Raw genomic sequence first — 20912 nt, forward strand, 5'->3', positions numbered from 1 at the left:
ACAACACTCACTTCCTGACAACACACAGCACTTCTTAACAACACACAGCACTCACTTCCTAGCAACACACAGCACTCCCTGACAACACACAGCACTCACTTCCTGACAACACACAGCACTCACTTCCTGACAACACACAGCACTCACTTCCTGACAACACACAGCTCTCCCTCACAGCACACAGCATTCCCTGACAACACACAACACTCCCTGACAACACACAGCACACACAGCACTCCCTGACAACACACAACACTCCCTGACAACACACATCACACACAGCACTCCCTGACAACACACAGCATTCCCTGACAACACACAGCACTCCCTGACAACACACAGCACTCCCTCCCTGACAACACACAGCACACACAACACTCCCTGACAACACAGCATTCCCTGCCACACTGCAACACACCCTGAGAACACACAGCACTCCCTGAGAACACACAACACTCCCTGCCACACTGCAACACACAGCACTCCCTCACAACGCACAGCACTCCCTCCCTGACAACACACAGCACTCCCTGACAACACAGCATTCCCTGACAACACACAGCATTCCCTGACAACACACAGCACACACAGCACTCCTTGACAACACACAACACTTCCTGCCACACTGCACACACAGCACTCCCTGACAACACACAGCACTCCCTGACAACACACAACACTCCCTGCCACACTGCAACACACAGCATTCCCTGACAACACACAACACTCCCTGACAACACACAGCACTCCCTCCCTGACAACACACAGCACACACAGCACTCCCTGACAACACACAGCACTCCCTGACAACACACAGCACACACAGCACTCCCTGACAACACACAACACACAACATCTCCCGACAACTGACTGCCTAACACCACACCACACCACGCCACGCCACACCACACCCCAGAGGCAGCACTGACCTCAATGCCAGCATATCTGAAGCCAGCAGTCCTACAGGCCTGCACACATTTGACAGGAGTCATGTGACCCGCCTCCTCCCTCAGCTGTTGGCTGGGCAACAGTCGGTCCACCGCGTCTTGGAAACACCCCAGGTAGGCTGTCAACACACGTCAGCAACACCCTGTGTACTGTCAACACACGTCACGAATACCCCTGTGTGCTGTCAACACACGTCACGAATACCCGTGTGTCCTGTCAACACACGTCATCAATACCCCTGTGTACTGTCAACACACGTCACCAATACCCCTGTGTGCTGTGAACACACGTCAGCAATACCCCTGTGTGCTGTCAACACACGTCAGCAACACCGTGTGTACTGTCAACACACGTCACCAATACCTCTGTGTGCTGTCAACACACGTCAGCAACACCCTGTGTACTGTCAACACACGTCACCAATACCCCTGTGTGCTGTCAACACACGTCAGCAACACCCTGTGTGCTGTCAACACACGTCAGCAACAACCTGTGTACTGTCAACACGTCAGCAACACCCTGTGTGCTGTCAACACACGTCAGCAACAACCTGTGGACTGTCAACACACGTCACCAATACCCCTGTGTGCTGTCAACACACGTCACCAATACCCCTGTGTGCTGTCAACACACGTCAGCAACAACCTGTGTACTGTCAACACACGTCACCAATACCCTGTGTACTGTCAACACACGTCACGAATACCCGTGTGTCCTGTCAACACACGTCATCAACACCCTGTGTGCTGTCAACACACGTCACGAATACCCGTGTGTCCTGTCAACACACGTCATCAATACCCGTGTGTGCTGTCAACACACGTCACCAATACCCCTGTGTGCTGTCAACACACGTCAGCAACACCCTGTGTGCTGTCAACACACGTCAGCAACACCCTGTGTGCTGTCAACACACGTCACGAATACCCGTGTGTCCTGTCAACACACGTCACCAATACCCGTGTGTGCTGTCAACACACGTCACCAATACCCATGTATGCTGTAAACACACATCTATACCCGTGTATGCTGTATACTGACGTCATCAATACCTCTGTATACTGTAAACACAAGTCATCAATACCCGTGTACGCTGTAAACACACTCTCTCTCACACACACACACACGCGCGCGCACGCACACACACACACACACACACACACACACACACACACCCGAGTCCTGCAGGTGGGGGCGGCCATTAGAGGAGCCATCAGCATAGTGTCCCTGCCAGCGCCAGGTGACTGCGGGGTGCAGCACGAAGGGGGTGCCCCTCAGGTCCACAGAGAACTGCCCCATGGGCCCACAACCAGGGCTGCGGGAGTACATGTCCCCTGCCGTGCCGTACCTGTCGCCACACACAACATGGACAACACTGATATCCCTCTGTCATGATGATGGTTAAACACACAACATGGACAACACTGATATCCCTCTGTCATGATGATTAACTCTCTCCATACGAACGGCGAAAGAGACAACGTTAACAGCGTTTCACCCCAATTACCATCATCAAAATATTGCAAGCGGAAGGCTCTTATACTGAAGAGGTGAATGTTGACAAAGAATACCACAATTCTGACGATGGAAGCTAAAGGTTGGGTCATTCAGACACCCACTGGACATCCGAGGGGTCTGTGTAGAGGAGAAGAGAGGACTGGCCGTACTGAGTGAGTTAACCACACACCATGGACAACACTGATATCCCTCTATCATGATGATTAACCACACAACATGGACAACACTGATTTCTCTCTATCATGATGATGATTAACCATACAACATGGACAACACTGATATCCCTCTATCATGATGATTAACCACACAACATGGACAACACTGATATCCCTCTGTCATGATGATGATTAACCACACAACATGGAAAATAACACTGATATCCCATTGTCATGATGAAGATTAACCACACAACATGGACAACACTGATATCCACTATGATGATGAAGATTAACCACACAACATGGACAACACTGATATCCACTATGATGATGAAGATTAACCACACAACATGGACAACACTGATATCCACTATGATGATGAAGATTAACCACACAGCATGGACAACACCGATATCCCACTATGATGAAGATTAACCACACAACATGGACAACAACACTGATATCATCCCTCTATGATGAAGATTAACCACACAACATGGACAACACTGATATCCCACTATGATGATGATTAACCACACAACATGGACAACACTGATATCCCACTATGATGAAGATTAACCACACAACATGGACAACACTGATATCCCACTATGATGAAGATTAACCACAAATCATAAACACTGATATCCCACTGTGATGAAGATTAACCACAAATCATAAACACTGATATCCCACTGTGATGATGATTAACCACACAACATGGACAACACTGATATCCCTCTATCATGATGATGATTAAACACACAACATGGACAACACTGATATCCCTCTATCATGATGAAGATTAACCACACAACATGGAAAATAACACTGATATCCCATTGTCATGATGAAGATTAACCACACAACATGGACAACATTGATATCCACTATGATGATGAAGATTAACCACACAACATGGACAACACTGATATCCACTATGATGATGAAGATTAACCACACAACATGGACAACACTGATATCCACTATGATGATGAAGATTAACCACACAACATGGACAACACTGATATCCCACTATGATGATGATTAACCACACAACATGGACAACAACACTGATATCATCCCTCTATGATGAAGATTAACCACACAACATGGACAACACTGATATCCCACTATGATGAAGATTAACCACACAACATAAACACCGATATCCTACTATCATGAAGATTAACCACACAACATGGACAACACTGATATCCCTCTATCATGATGATTATTAAACACACAACATGGAAAACACTGATATCCCTCTATCATGATGATTATTAAACACACAACATGGACAACACTGATATCCCTCTATAATGATGAAGATTAGCCACACAACATGGACAACACTGATATCCCACTATAATGATGAAGATTAACCACACAACATGGACAACACTGATATCTCTCTATGATGAAGATTAACCACAAATCATAAACACTGATATCCCACTGTGATGAAGATTAACCACAAATCATAAACACTGATATCCCACTGTGATGATGATTAAACACACAACATGGACAACACTGATATCCCTCTATCATGATGATTAAACACACAACATGGACAACACTGATATCCCTCTATCATGATGATTAACCACACAACATGGACAACACTGATATCCCTCTATCATGATGATGATTAACCACACAACATGGACAACACTGATATCCCTCTATCATGATGATGATTAACCACACAACATGGACAACACTGATATCCCTCTATCATGATGATGATTAACCACACAACATGGACAACACTGATATCCCACTATCATGATGATTAACCACACAACATGGACAACACTGATATCCCTCTATCATGATGATTAACCACACAACATGGACAACACTGACATCCCTCTATCATGATGATGATTAAACACACAACATGGACAACACTGACATCCCTCTATCATGATGATGATTAAACACACAACATGGACAACACTGACATCCCTCTATCATGATGATGATTAAACACACAACATGGAAAACACTGATATCCCTCTATCATGATGAAGATTAACCACACAACATGGACAACACTGATATCCCACTATGATAATGAAGATTAGTCACACAACACGGACAACACTGATATCCCACTATGATGAAGATTAACCACACAACACGGACAACACTGATATTCCACTATGAAGAAGATTAACCATAAAATATGGAAATAACAACACTGATATCCCACTAAGATGATGAAGATTAGTCACACAACACGGACAACACTGATATCCCACTATGATAATGAAGATTAACCACACATGGACAACACTGACATCCCACTATGATGATGAAGATCAGCCACACAGCATGGACAACAACAACACTGATATCATCCCTCTATGATGACTAACCACACAGCATGGACAACACTGATATACCACTATCATGATGAAGATTAACCACACAGCATGGACAACAACAACACTGATATCCCACTATGATGAAGATTAACCACACAACATGAACACTGATATCCCACTATGATGAAGATTAACCACACAACATGAACAACACTGATATCCACTATGATGATGAAGATTAACCACACAGCATGAACAACACTGATATCCACTATAACGAAGATGAACAAAGACAACGGCGACCAGGCGTCCTTGAAGGTACCCGGGGTGGACCTACCCGATGGGAAGCTGGAAGCTGACGGCGAAGGAGGGGTCCTCCAGCTGCACGGTGAGGTCTGGCAGGTGGACCCGGACCCGGGAGAACTCGGAGCGGCCTCCCATGCTGTAGAACGTGGAGGGGACCTTCTGCTGGCACCTGTCCCTCGCACCTGTCACAGCGTTACAGACACGTAACAGCCAAAAGTGTGATGTTGCAGACACGTAACAGCCAAAAGTGTGATGTTGCAGACACGTAACAGCCAAAATGAGTGATGTTGCAGACACGTAACAGCCAAAATGTGTGATGTTGCAGACACGTAACAGCCAAAATGAGTGATGTTACAGACACGTAACAGCCAAAATGAGTGATGTTGCAGACACGTAACAGCCAAAATGAGTGATTCTGCAGACACGTAACAGCCAAAATGAGTGATGTTGCAGACACGTAACAGCCAAAATGAGTGATGTTGCAGACACGTAACAGCCAAAATGGGTGATGTTGCAGACACGTAACAGCCAAAATGAGTGATGTTGCAGACACGTAACAGTCAAAATGAGTGTTGTTACAGACACAGCCAAAATGAGTGATGTTGCAGACACGTAACAGTCAAGATGAGTGTTACAGACACGTAACAGCCAAAATGGGTGATGTTACATATATGTAACAGCCAAAATGGGTGATGTTGCAGACATGTAACAGTCAAGATGAGTGTTACAGACACGTAACAGCCAAAATGAGTGATGTTACAGACACGTAACAGCCAAAATGGGTGATGCTGCAGACACGTAACAATACACAGAACTCAGAGACTGGCGATGAAATCCACCCTTTGACAAACCTTGCTTGGAATAAATTTCAGCAATGTTGTTGCTCCTTCCGCTGACGAGGGTGAGGTATTCGCGGGGATGTCCATTGTCAAAGCCTGTAACAGTGAAAGTATCCCTTCCCTTACCTGTAGGTTTTTTTTTTCTAAATTATTTGAAAATTACTTTGTACATTCTTTTACTTCCTTGTAATCGTATACGTGTGACGCTTGGCTATCTGGACGTCGTCTTTGATGCGCATGCAATGGCGCAGCAGATGTGACCTGCGATCAAGTGTCAAAAATTGTTTGTGTGTGATCTTATAATCTTCATAGCAAGGGGGTATCTTTTATTAATGCATCTCTGCTACAGAGAGAGAGAGAATGAATGAATTTCTTAGGGTTATAGAATAAGCACAATGCTTTTTTTAATTTTTTTTTATCCAGCCCCCAAAAAGGAAAATTAGGGGGAAATGTGAAGAAATGAATTGCAATAACACCACATAACATCAAATGAAAAAGAAAAAGAATCGTGGCAACACATTGATTCCAAATCATGGAAAGGACTTCATGAAAAAGGTGCACTCACAAACGCAAGCTTACTCTTTAGAATAACGTATACACGTTACCGAAGACTTGTTGACCTTGGTCAAGAGACAAGCTCAAATGGTATGGCCATGTCATGAGATCATCAGGGCTTGCCAAGACATTCCTGCAGGGCACAGTGCAAGGAGGGAGAAGGACAGGCAGACAGAGGAAGAGATGGGAGGACAACATCCCAGAATGGACGGGCTTGAGGTTGAGCGATACAATCAGGAGGTCAGAAAACCGAGAGGATTGGAGGATGCTGGTTGCCAGATCACCTGTGGCGCCCCAACGGTCCACAAGACTACGGGATAGATGGATACACGTTAGAGAGAGAGAGAGGTCAACATGCGTCTAGATCTAGAGTTTGAAATCGCATTTTAGAATATACACCAACGAAAACAAAATGAACTTGAAAACATTTCCCCATGAATAAGCATTACGATGGTGATTTCCTATTGCAGTTGACTGAATTCCGGGGCCTACTTAAGCGAAACATTTCGAGCGAAGTTACATACATTGTATGCTCAACCTTTGTAATAAAGAGTTAGGATTCTGAAGTGACGTACATTGTGTGTTCAACCTTTCTAACAAAGAGTTAGGCTTCTGAAGTGACGTACATTGTGTGATCAACCTGTCTAACAAAGAGTTAGCATTGTGTGTTCAACCTTTCTAACTAAGAGTTAGGCTTCTGAAGTGACGTACATTGTGTGTTCAACCTTGCTAAATCTGTGAACCTGGCAAGATGACTGCACATTGTGTTGTGACTAAATCTGTGAACCTGGCAAGATGACTAAATCTATGGACCTGGCAAGATGACTGCACGTTGTGTTGTGACTAAATCTGTGGACCTGGCAAGATGACTAAATCTATGAACCTGGCAAGATGACTGCACGTTGTGTTGTGACTAAATCTGTGGACCTGGCAAGATGACTAAATCTATGAACCTGGCAAGATGACTGCACATTGTGTTGTGACTAAATCTGTGGACCTGGCAAGATGACTAAATCTGTGGACCTGGCAAGATGACTAAATCTATGAACCTTGCAAGATGACTGCACGTTGTGTTGACTAAATCTGTGAACCTGGCAAGATGACTGCACGTTGTGTTGACTAAATCTGAACCTGGCAAGATGACTGCACGTTGTGTTGGCTAAATCTGTGAACCTGGCAAGATGACTGCACATTGTGTTGTGACTAAATCTGAACCTGGCAAGATGACTGCACATTGTGTTGTGACTAAATTTGTGAACCTGGCAAGATGACTGCACATTGTGTTATGACTAAATCTGTGTCAAAATTAACTACAGCGACCCTTTAAACTGAGCTTAAAAAAAAAAACACGTGGGTCAGCCACGACATCTGTCAATGTTGATTCATAGCTTCAACCATGCACAGAAGTTACCGTCAATATTTTTTTTTTTTTTCTATTTTAGGATACTGGAATTGGGCATTTTAACAAGAAGATCTTTATTAATTTCGTAAACTCAGTCTTTTTCCGTCCTGTGGCATCTTATCTTCGGCAGACACAATCACGTCTGCTGCGACTTCAAAAGTGAATGAGGATGGTTTTGACAAGTATGACGCTTCGCACACAATGCTCTCTCTCTCTCTCTCTCTCTCTCTCTCTCTCTCTCACGCGGGCGCGCAGCGAGAGAGGTTGATGCATGTGTGCCTGCATGACTGGGTGTGTTGGCACGCTTTAGAAAGGATCACTTGGAACTGCTGATCCTATGGAGAGAGAGAGAGAGACAGAGATTTTCGGATTCGGATTCCAATTCGGATGGTTTATTCAAAAAAGGCCTTAGCCCCTTATGAAGGGGTGGTGTGTAAACTTATTTCGAAAACATTATGACATACAGTATATGATACAATAAAACAAAACAATACCTAGATTGATAATCAGGAACAACTAAATGACCAGATTTTGAATGCTTTGTGTAGATAAGTTGCAAACTGACTTCTTCACGACGTGACGTCATAAGCAAAACTAGTTTAAACATAGAAGGCTGAGAGTAATATTTCTGGGGTATGAAATTATATCTTAGTTCACATAACTTTGGACAACAAAACATGAAATGTAATTAGTTTTCTTCTGCATTTGTGCACAATGGACAAATAAGATCATGATCACTATGCTGTGTGTATCGAAAATGATGAACTGCATTATCTGAAAGCCCAAACCTAAATCTTGTCATGACATATTTTAAATGTATTGCCAAATTCATGGATAAATACGTTGGGACACAATGTAAAGAGTTGATCTGATAATACACATGAAATCTATCACTTTCTTGCACATGAGCATTCCATTCTTGCCATCTACAATCAATTAGTCTGGTACGGAGACTACGAATAAATCCTGAGATATCCCCCACCCCTTGATTAAGCCAAACAAATCCCATACCTATTTCATAGAGTTTAACTCTCACTTTTGTTACCCAATTAATCTTGCCCCTTACATCCAAATCACACAACATATTATAAGCTTTTCTGGGTAATCTTGATTCATCTAATCGTGTTAATTTCAGCCAGTACCTGATGCACCTCACAGCTGAGTTCAGATGTATTGGATGCCTATTTGTTTCACCATATATCAAATCAGAGGCAGACGGAAGGCCCGGGACCCAGGACACGGCGAGAGCTGGAGCATTACGGAATGTTCCCCCCGTGCTGAGTAATACTATCTTTAACGATAATTAACAAAAACGTACAGCACATTCAAAGTGCAAAGCTGGAATATAATTCCACTGACAAGACAAAAATACAGAACTCGTATACAGTACTGGCACACTCTACACCCATGATACAGAGCCAACGCCCAATTTCACACAACCGGGAATTAAGGTAAAATTATATCATGATTTAAAACTCGACAGTAATAAAACTGGCAAAATCATTAGCAAACGACACAAGAAAAAGTACAAATTCACGCAGTGGTAGCACAAGTAATCAACTAAATAAATTATCGTGTCAAAATCTAACGTACACCTTCCTTTGTCAAACCTCTACCTCTTCACGAACCCACAACACCGATAGAAATACAAACAAGCTAAGCTGACGAGTGGCTTCTTACCTGCCACGGGTAGCGTACACCAACGACCACCACAAAGACATGACGACGAAGACAGCCGAAGAAACACAGAAGTGGCTCCAACGGAGGACAGCCGGCCCTCACTTCAACTGGTGCCAAGACGTCGGGGTATCTACCCCACCAACAACGGAGACGCCCCGAACACTACGGCATTCGGGCAGCAAAAAAGCCTCGAATATTTTTGCTGCCCAACAATATTTCGCACACGCTCAGGTGAACTGAGTAACATGCACGTGGTTCGTGCGCAATCCGAGAAGTTGACCCGAACTGAAGGATGGGAGGAGGAGGGAAAGTGAAAGGAGAGGGGGGAGAAAAACGAAGACGGGCCACACGCCCTAACTGTCGTCACAAGCTGGGACATCCTCTTTCCAAATCGCTGTGTGGGTCTGTGTTCCGCGTGCATACAGGAACAACACAATCTACAACAACACAATCTCCAAGAAACACCAAAGTCAACTGATGTACCGACGTTCTAACGAGAGAGAAAGACATTAGACCAAACCATTTCATGTCCGTGATTCCCGGAGATCAAGATACAAATGTCACAAATGTTGGAAAACTGTTCAGATCCGTTATTTCCCCTGTCTGGGGGGGCTGTATCCACGCTATGGTTCTTTCCGCAATTTGTTAAAGCACTTTTTTTCCCCCTAAAGGCCTGACAAAGCGCGTTGGGTTACGCTGCTGGTCAGGCATCTGCTTGGCAGATGTGGCGTCGCGCACAATGGATTTGTCCGAACGCAGTGACGCCTCCTTGAGTCACAATATTGAACTAGACTTTCTGCTTGATGATGATGGTGATATAGATACTTATATAGCGCCTTTTCTCGGTCGGAGACCAAGCTCTATTTGCTTTATAAATCCGGGGTCATTTGCACAACAGGCTGCCTACCTGGGTAGAGCCGACTGACGGCTGCCACTGGGTGCTCATCATTCGTTTCCCGTGTCATTAAATCAGATTTCAGGCACACACACAAACACACTCAGAAAGACATGAAATATAAACGTGTATTATAGTGCTTTTTTTCTTTTATTAACCTCATGTTGGCAGCCATACTCCGTTTTCGGGGGTGTGCATGCTGGGTATTTGTTCTTGTTTCCATATCCCACCGAACGCTGATATGGATTACAGGAACTTTAACGTGCATTTTTTATCTTCTGCGTGCGTACACACACGAAGGGGGTTCAGGCACTAGCAGGTCTGGACATACGTTGACCTGGGAGATCGGAAAAATCTCCACTCTTTACCCACCAGGCGCCGTTTCTGAGATTCGAACCCGGGACCCTCAGATTGAAAGTCCAACGCTTTAACAACTCGGCTATTGCGCCCGTCAAAGCCTATTTTTCTTCATTGTATACACTAGTCTCTGGTTTTTGTTGCGTCAAACGATGAATGTGTGCAATGGTAAGTAAACATGTGATCCAGAATCTCTCCATTTGATAAAACGACTTGTTTCGCTTCCAAATTGAAAGGACACACTTGCGCAGGCTATGATTACGTTTTCTTTCTTTTCTTTTTTTTAAAGAATGTGTTTCAGTTAAATTTACTTAGAAACACACACACACACACACACACACACACACACACACACACACACACACAGAGAGAAAGAGAGAGAGAGAGACACACACACACACACACACACACACACTCACACAAACACACACACACACACACACACACCACACACACACACACACACACACACACACACACACACACACACACACACACACACACACACACACACACACACACACACACACACACACACACATACAGAGAGAGAGAGAGAGACACACACACACACACACACACACACACACACACACACACACTCACACACACACACACTCACACACACACAAACACACACGACACACACACAAACACACACGACACACACACACACTGACACACACACACAAACACACACACACACACACACACACACACACACACACACATACAGAGAGAGAGAGAGACACACACACACACACACACACACACACACACACACACACACACACACACACACACACACACACACACACACCTGCACAGAAGATGGACACGGCTCCATAGGGAGGGAGGGAGAGGAGGTACTCCCCATCCTGAGGGGCTGTCCTGCCAGGCTGACCACTGGCCCGCAACACGTCAGCACACGACAGCAAGTGGCCGACCGCCGCCCCGCCCTGTGCCGCAGAGGCTGTCTCTCTCAGACACAGCAGCAGTAGTGCCAGCACGCCAGGCTGCAAGACCCTGGGGGTCATTGTGGGTAGCTGACGATGGCAGTGCTACCCGGGGTACGGCTGGTGCAGGTGGTGTGGTTTTTAGTTCCGGCTGCTGTTCTGATGGTAGAGTTCAAAAATCTGTTGCCGTTTACTGGTTTTAACGCGCTTAGTTCATTTGGTCATTGATTCACCCATCTGTTCGTTTTAGTTCAATTGTTGGTTAGCACTGAGGTTCTCTCTCCACTGTTTTAAACAAATACTGCGCTTTGAAATGAATTTCGTCACCAAACTTGCTTCTGTGTTCGTGAAAACTACAATGTGCAGTTCTTCCTGGTTATAAAAGAAAGCAATCAAGTCCGGTTTTGCTTTTCCTGATTGGTGGAATCACAAACTCGGTTATGACAGAGGACACTTAATATCTTTCGTCAAACCATTTTTTTCATAGATATCAGTTATATCAGATATATCTTAAGGTTTCCTTGGAGATACCTCAGTCACAGATTGTTGCTCGATCCACAAAAGATGAATTTAAATCCTCAGGAATACACCAATACACCACACTTGTCGTCGTTGTTGTTTTATCAAATATATTTGTCCCTTGGAATCTTAGGCGATGTAAACAATCCCACAACCTTTCCGCTAAAAGTAATCTCTGTTGTCTTGCCACGTCTTGTCCAGTGCAGAAGCCAGTTGTTGTGTGTCCACACGACTTCAGTTTCAGCGGTCAGCGCACAGGGAACTGAAGCCTATCCTGTTGTGACAGGACAGATCAGGGCCTTTGGTCAGCTACAGGTGTGGTTATCTGCCCGCAGATTGTGTTGGGAGTCGAGACCCGCCCCGCCTCCCGCTTGGTCACATGACATCGATGAAATATGAATATGGATTGTAGTGGTTCAAGGTGAAATGTTGATGAACCGAATATTGCACGTTTCTGGTTCTTTGTGGCCATGCATGAATTGTTATATCTTGTGGTGTGTGTTGGTACTTTGTGGTGTACATAAATTGTCAGTGGTTTGTGTTGGTACTTTGTGGTGTACATAAATTGTCAGTGGTGTGTGTTGGTACTTTGTGGTGTACATAAATTGTCAGTGGTTTGTGTTGGTACTTTGTGGTGTACATAAATTGTCAGTGGTGTGTATTGGTACTTTGTGGTGTACATAAATTGTCAGTAATGTGTATTGGTACTTTGTGGTGTACATAGATTGTTAGTGGTGTGTATTGGTACTTTATGGTGTCAATAGATTGTTAGTGGTGTGTATTGGTACTTTGTGGTGTCAATAGATTGTTAGTGGTGTGTATTGGTACTTTGTGGTGTCAATAGATTGTTAGTGGTGTGTATTGGTACTTTATGGTGTCAATAGATTGTTAGTGGTGTGTATTGGTACTTTATGGTGTACATAAATTGTCAGTAATGTGTATTGGTACTTTATGGTGTCAATAGATTGTTAGTGGTGTGTATTGGTACTTTATGGTGTACATAAATTGTCAGTAATGTGTATTGGTACTTTATGGTGTCAATAGATTGTTAGTGGTGTGTATTGGTACTTTGTGGTGTACATAAATTGTCAGTAATGTGTATTGGTACTTTGTGGTGTACATAAATTGTCAGTAATGTGTATTGGTACTTTGTGGTGTACATAAATTGTCAGTAATGTGTATTGGTACTTTGTGGTGTACATAAATTGTCAGTAATGTGTATTGGTACTTTGTGGTGTACATAAATTGTCAGTAATGTGTATTGGTACTTTGTGGTGTACATAAATTGTCAGTAATGTGTATTGGTACTTTGTGGTGTACATAAATTGTCAGTGGTGTGTATTGGTACTTTATGGTGTCAATAGATTGTTAGTGGTGTGTATTGGTACTTTATGGTGTCAATAGATTGTTAGTGGTGTGTATTGGTACTTTGTGGTGTCAATAGATTGTTAGTGGTGTGTATTGGTACTTTGTGGTGTCAATAGATTGTCAGTGGTGTGTATTGGTACTTTGTGGTGTCAATAGATTGTTAGTGGTGTGTATTGGTACTTTGTGGTGTACATAAATTGTCAGTGGTGTGTGTTGGTACTTTGTGGTGTACATAAATTGTCAGTGGTGTGTATTGGTACTTTGTGGTGTACATAAATTGTCAGTGGTGTGTATTGGTACTTTGTGGTGTACACAAATTGTCAAACAAACGAAAAAATAAGATATGCTAAGTTCCGTTTTTTGTTGTTGTTCTTTCCGTTTGTGTGTGTGTGTGTGTGTGTGTGTGTGCGTGCGTGCGTGCGTGCGTGTGTGTGTGTTTAATCAAATTTGCACCCAACTTGATCTTTAGGAATGGTAGGCTGAGAAAATCTCGAAGTTGAGAGAAATTTTGCTTATAAGATCACATAATGTGAAGCTGAGTATGCATGTACATACCTACCTGTCTTTTGATTTCATTTTCACACACACACACACACACACACACACACACACCATGGCAACGCAACACCTGTCTGGTCCAGTGTTCACCAGTGACCAGGGTTCGAGGCCCCGTTTCGGCATGGTGTTGTGTCCTTGGGAAAGGCACTTCACTCCGATTTTCCACACTCCACCCAGGTGTGAACGGGTACCTGACTGCTTGAAGAAGGTTGAAACAGTGAAAGTGAATTTACTCTCCCGATGGCTGAATGTATTATATACATGTGTAAACCAGAATCAGATTTGTCACGAATACTATTAAGATTCCCCGCGCGTGTGTGCGTGTGTATGTGTATGAACATTTTCAACCATGTATAAAAGTATAGATAGGTTATACAACAAAAGCAAAAAAGATGTTTTTATGTGACACTCTGGTTTATTTATTTTCAACTTTATCATGGATGAAGGACTCAAACAACAAACTTCTGTCAATGAAATGAACAGCTAAGTTATTTTTTATTTGATTTCTGTCAATGAAATGAACAGCTAAGTTATTTTTCATTTATCTTCTGTCAATGAAATGAACAGCTAAGTTATTTTTCATTTAACTTCTGTCAATGAAATGAACAGCTAAGTTATTTTTTAATTTAATGTCTGTCAATGAAATGAACAACTAAGTTATTTTTTAATTTAATTTCTGTCAACGAAATGAACAACTAAGTTATTTTTCAACTTCTGTCAATGAAATGAACAGCTAAGTTATTTTTTTTTTATTTAACTTCTGTCAATGAAATGAACAACTGTTATTTTTCATTTAACTTCTGTCAATGAAATGAACAGCTAAGTTATTTTTCATTTAACTTCTGTCAACGAAATGAACTCAGTTATTTTTCATTTAACTTCTGTCAATGAAATGAACAACTCAGTTATTTTTCATTTAACTTCTGTTAATGAAATGAACAGCTAAGTTATTTTTTATTTTAACTTCTGTCAATGAAATGAACAGCTAAGTTATTTTTATTTGATTTCTGTCAATGAAATGAACAGCTAAGTTATTTTTTATTTGATTTCTGTCAATGAAATGAACAGCTAAGTTTTTTTGTTGTTTTTTATTTCTGTCAATGAAATGAACAGCTAAGTTGTTTTTTAATTTAATTTCTGTCAATGAAATGAACAACTAAGTTATTTTTATTTGATTTCTGTCAATGAAATGAACAGCTAAGTTATTTTTTATTTGATTTCTGTCAATGAAATGAACAGCTAAGTTATTTTTTATTTTAATTTCTGTCAATGAAATGAACAGCTAAGTTATTTTTTAATTTAATTTCTGTCAATGAAATGAACAACTAAGTTATTTTTCATTTAACTTCTGTTAATGAAATGAACAGCTAAGTTATTTTTTATTTGATTTCTGTCAATGAAATGAACAACTAAGTTATTTTTTATTTGATTTCTGTCAATGAAATGAACAGCTAAGTTATTTTTTAATTTAATTTCTGTCAATGAAATGAACAACTAAGTTATTTTTTAATTTAATTTCTGTCAATGAAATGAACAGCTAAGTTATTTTTTAATTTAATTTCTGTCAATGAAATGAACAACTACGTTATTATTCATTTAACTTCTGTCAATGAAATGAACAGCTAAGTTATTTTTCATGTAACTTCTGTCAATGAAATGAACGGCTAAGTTATTTTTCATTTAACTTCTGTCAATGAAATGACCAACTAAGTTGTTTTGTATTTAATTTCTGTCAATGAAATGAACAGCTAGGTTTGTTTTGTTTTTGTTTTGTTTGTTTTTTCATATTTCTGTCAATGAAATGAACAACTAAGTTATTTTTCATTTAACTCACTCAGTACGGCCAGTCCTCTCTTCTCCTCTACACAGACCCCTCGGATGTCCAGTGGGTGTATGAATGACCCAACCTTTAGCTTCCGTCGTCAGAATTGTGGTATTCTTTGTCAACATTCACCTCTTCATCATAAGAGCCTTCCGCTTGCAATATTTTGATGATGGTGGTAATTGGGGTGGAACGCTGTTAATGTCGTCTCTTTCGCCGTTCGTATGGAGAGAGTTAACTTCTGTCAATGAAATGAACAGCTAACAGTAGTTGGCTGTCGTTGTGGAGATATCAGTCAGCATGTATGGTCCGAACTGTTGGCGACATGAACTGGGTCAAAAGATAATTATCACTGATACGAACTGGACCACAGCATGTCACAACATAATGTGTGGACGATAGCACAGGACAGTTCATGGACACAGCCATGTCTTTCGGTGCATTTGTGTGTGTGTGTGTGTGTGTTTGTGTGTGTGTATGTGTGACTGTGAACAAATCTGGAAACACACACACACACACACACACACACACACACACACACAAAGTTCCCATCTAATATTGCTTCCTGCAAAGCAAAGACATCAACTGAAAAATAAACAAAACTTGGAAAATATGCATAATTTTCTATTTTGTACAAATATTCAGATACTTCTGCAAGTGAATTTTGGAGGCAGGCTTCGCAACAATCCAAGAACATACTCCAACAAGATGCTGGCATTGATTGTCTTTTGACCACTTCCTTTACGCATTTGGGTGAATATGGTGTGTTTACTTTTTTAGAAATCAAGCGCACATAATAAAGTCTTAGTGTTTCAAAATATTAATGTTCAGCATGTGCATACATCTGCATGTGTATATGGTGAAAGTATTTTTGAGCCAACATTTGCTATATGATTTTGCTCTTGTATGAGTCTTGTTTGTGCTTCCTATCACCCAGTCTCCCCCCACACGTGTGCGAGAGACAGAGACACAGAGAGAGACACCGCTATTCCTGTTGGCACACATCAAATCACACATCAGTATTATCAGTGACTGAGGTACTGCCTTCAACATCAAGGGGAATGTGTACTTTTCCCTTCGTGTTGTAGGCCTTGGTCAGTGTGTGTCACCCAAATCAATGTGTACTTTTCCCTCAAGTGTTGCAGGCCTTGGTCAGAGTGTGTCACCCAAATCAATGTGTACTTTTCCCTGTGTTGTAGGCCTTGGTCAGTGTGTGTCACCCAAATCAATGTGTACTTTTCCCTCAAGTGTTGCAGGCCTTGGTCAGAGTGTGTCACCCAAATCAATGTGTACTTTTCCCTCAAGTGTTGCAGGCCTTGGTCAGAGTGTGTCACCCAAATCAATGTGTACTTTCCCCTGTGTTGTAGGTCTTGGTCAGTGTGTGTCACCCAAATCAATGTGTACTTTTCCCTCAAGTGTTGAAGGCCTTGGTCAGAGTGTGTCACCCGAATCAATGTGTACTTTTCCCTCAAGTGTTGCAGGCCTTGGTCAGAGTGTGTCACCCAAATCAATGTGTACTTTCCCCTGTGTTGTAGGTCTTGGTCAGAGTGTGTCACCCGAATCAATGTGTACTTTTCCCTCAAGTGTTGCAGGCCTTGGTCAGAGTGTGTCACCCAAATCAATGTGTACTTTTCCCTCAAGTGTTGCAGGCCTTGGTCAGAGTGTGTCACCCAAATCAATGTGTACTTTTCCCTCAAGTGTTGCAGGCCTTGGTCAGAGTGTGTCACCCAAATCAATGTGTACTTTTCCCTCAAGTGTTGCAGGCCTTGGTCAGAGTGTGTCACCCGAATCAATGTGTACTTTCCCCTGTGTTGTAGGTCTTGGTCAGTGTGTGTCACCCGAATCAATGTGTACTTTTCCCTCAAGTGTTGCAGGCCTTGGTCAGAGTGTGTCACCCGAATCAATGTGTACTTTTCCCTCAAGTGTTGCAGGCCTTGGTCAGAGTGTGTCACCCGAATCAATGTGTACTTTCCCCTGTGTTGTAGGTCTTGGTCAGTGTGTGTCACCCAAATCAATGTGTACTTTTCCCTCAAGTGTTGCAGGCCTTGGTCAGAGTGTGTCACCCAAATCAATGTGTACTTTTCCCTCAAGTGTTGCAGGCCTTGGTCAGAGTGTGTCACCCAAATCAATGTGTACTTTCCCCTGTGTTGTAGGTCTTGGTCAGTGTGTGTCACCCAAATCAATGTGTACCTTCATAGGGCTTGGTCACTGAGTGCGTGTCACCCTAATAACCGTTATCATTTTCAAGGGCACTAACTGGGTATGGAGAGGTACCACCTTCAGACAGCCATTGCTTTTCTCATACAGTGATAACATACTTATCCCATTCAGTGATAACCTACTATCAGAGTTTGGAGAGAAAAAATGACCATTATGAAACTGGCTCTAGTCAAGCAACTGATTTGCAAAGTAGTTTGTACATACATGTAATGCAGACTGGAATTCAAACATATACATCAATTAAACCACTCTCGATCCACACAAATACACCCACACCCACCTAGATCAACATCAACATCCACACAGATACAAACACACCCAACAAAATGTACATCATCTACACAGACACAAACACACCCACCAAAATGTACATCAACATCCACACAGACACAAACACACCCACCAAAATGTACATCAACATCCACACAGATACAAACACACCCACCAAAATGTATATCATCTACACAGACACAAACACACCCACCAAAATGTACATCATCCACACAGATACAAACACACCCACCAAAATGTACATCGATCTACACAGATACAAACACACCCACCAAAATGTACATCAACATCCACACAGATACAAACACACCCACCAAAATGTACATCAACATCCACACAGATGCAAACACACCCACCAAAATGTACATCGATCTACACAGATACAAACACACCCACCAAAATGTACATCAACATCCACACACACCCACCAAAATGTACATCGATCTACACAGATACATACACACCCACCAAAACATACATCAACTACACAGATACATACACACCCACCAAAATGTACATCATCTACACAGATACATACACACCCACCAAAATGTACATCATCCACAGATACACACACACCCACCAAAATGTACATCAACCACACAGATACATACACACCCACCAAATGTACATCGATCTACACAGATACAAACACACCCACCAAAATGTACATCAACATCCACACACACCCACCAAACTGTACATCGATCTACACAGATACATACACACCCACCAAAACATACATCTACACAGATACATACACACCCACCAAAATGTACATCAATCACACAGATACATACACACCCACCAAAATGTACATCATCCACACAGATACATACACACCCACCAAACTGTACATCAACATCCACACAGATACAAACACACCCACCAAAATGTACATCATCCACACAGATACAAACACACCCACCAAAATGTACATCAACATCCACACACACACACCAAAATGTACATCGATCTACACAGATACATACACACCCACCAAAAGGAGGAGTTTGTATTATACTCCATGTTTGGTGTTAAATATACTTACCATGTCAAACTGATGCAAACTAGGCCTATTGGTTTGCTCTGCTTGGCCAAATTTCGCGCGGCTAACAGTGAAAAGATGGGCCCACCGCTCTCAGCCAATCAAACGCCTCTAAAAACTATAAGCGCTTAATCATTCCTTTGGCCAAGGCTCTCCACGCCATCTTGTCAGGTTTACGCTCTGTCTCGTCTTACGCTTTTTTCGGCTGTTCAGCGTATCCTTTTGGCCTTATTTTGTTGCATGCGGCTTGTGTTTATTGTATTCTTACATTCTGTGTACTCGATTCGACTCGGCACCCTCGATTCGTTCGATTTTTTCTGCCTCTAAGTCGATCCTGTCTTTCCTTTCTCTGTTGGGGGTCGGATTTTCGCTGGGTGCCTAAGCGCGGGTTCCATGCCTCGTGTGCCATACCACGAAGGCAGGGAATCATGATGCTGGGATTGAGACTCGGTAAGAGACTCTCCCAGGCCCGGAGCTCATGATTCCTCCCGATACGGACCGCGGCGATGCGTCGTTAGACGCTGATCGCGGAGGCGACGTTCGTACCAGTAAAACGGTCATGAAGGGGACCGGGGGGAAAGAGGTACGAGCGTCGCCTCCCGAGGTGTCCCAGCGCGAGGCAGGGAGAAGGGGGAATGGCAAGTCATCTTCGTGCTGTGGGGACTCGCAGCTAGGCGCGGACTCCCGAAGGGAGGCCGCGCCCGGCCATTACCCGGGTCCCCACTCGGAGACGGCCCTCACGTGCCCCATTGTTGTTCCCCCTCCTCCCTTCTCTGTCGACCCCCCTCCCCCACCTCCTTTTGGGGGGGGAGAAAAATTTGGTTCCGGGGGGGGGGGATCTCTACTTTGCCCACCCCGGGCCAAAAAACATACATCTACACAGATACATACACACCCACCAAATGTACATCGATCTACACAGATACATACACACCCACCAAAACATACATCTACACAGATACATACACACCCACCAAAATGTACATCATCTACACAGATACATATACACCCACCAAAACATACATCTACACAGATACATACACACCCACCAAATGTACATCGATCTACACAGATATATACACACCCACCAAAATGTACATCGATCTACACAGATACAAACACACCCACCAAAA

At 42.8% G+C, this 20912-nt stretch overlaps 2 protein-coding genes across 2 annotated transcripts in view; both read right to left on the reverse strand.

Moving 5' to 3' along the window:
- LOC143290086 (uncharacterized) overlaps nt 1-5425 on the reverse strand; it is a 110224-nt gene extending 104799 nt beyond the window's left edge. The window contains exons 1-3 of the mRNA XM_076599376.1: nt 5301-5425; nt 2124-2296; nt 930-1066 (exon numbers count right to left, since the gene is read on the reverse strand). Coding sequence (XP_076455491.1) covers nt 930-1066; nt 2124-2296; nt 5301-5404 — 414 coding nt within the window. The 5' untranslated portion in view covers nt 5405-5425. The remainder of the gene's footprint in view (nt 1-929; nt 1067-2123; nt 2297-5300) is intronic.
- A 600-nt stretch (nt 5426-6025) lies between these two features.
- On the reverse strand, nt 6026-12792 carry LOC143290087 (uncharacterized). Its single transcript, XM_076599377.1, has 3 exons — nt 12485-12792; nt 11818-12112; nt 6026-6204 (listed from the first exon to the last, which is right to left on the reverse strand). Exons 2-3 carry the CDS (start codon nt 12032-12034, stop codon nt 6026-6028), a joined length of 396 nt encoding a protein of 131 aa, XP_076455492.1. The 5' UTR covers nt 12035-12112; nt 12485-12792.
- Between the last annotated feature and the right edge of the window lie 8120 nt (nt 12793-20912).

This window comes from Babylonia areolata, chromosome 15 (assembly GCF_041734735.1).
Source record: "Babylonia areolata isolate BAREFJ2019XMU chromosome 15, ASM4173473v1, whole genome shotgun sequence".
Taxonomy (NCBI): domain Eukaryota; kingdom Metazoa; phylum Mollusca; class Gastropoda; order Neogastropoda; family Buccinidae; genus Babylonia; species Babylonia areolata.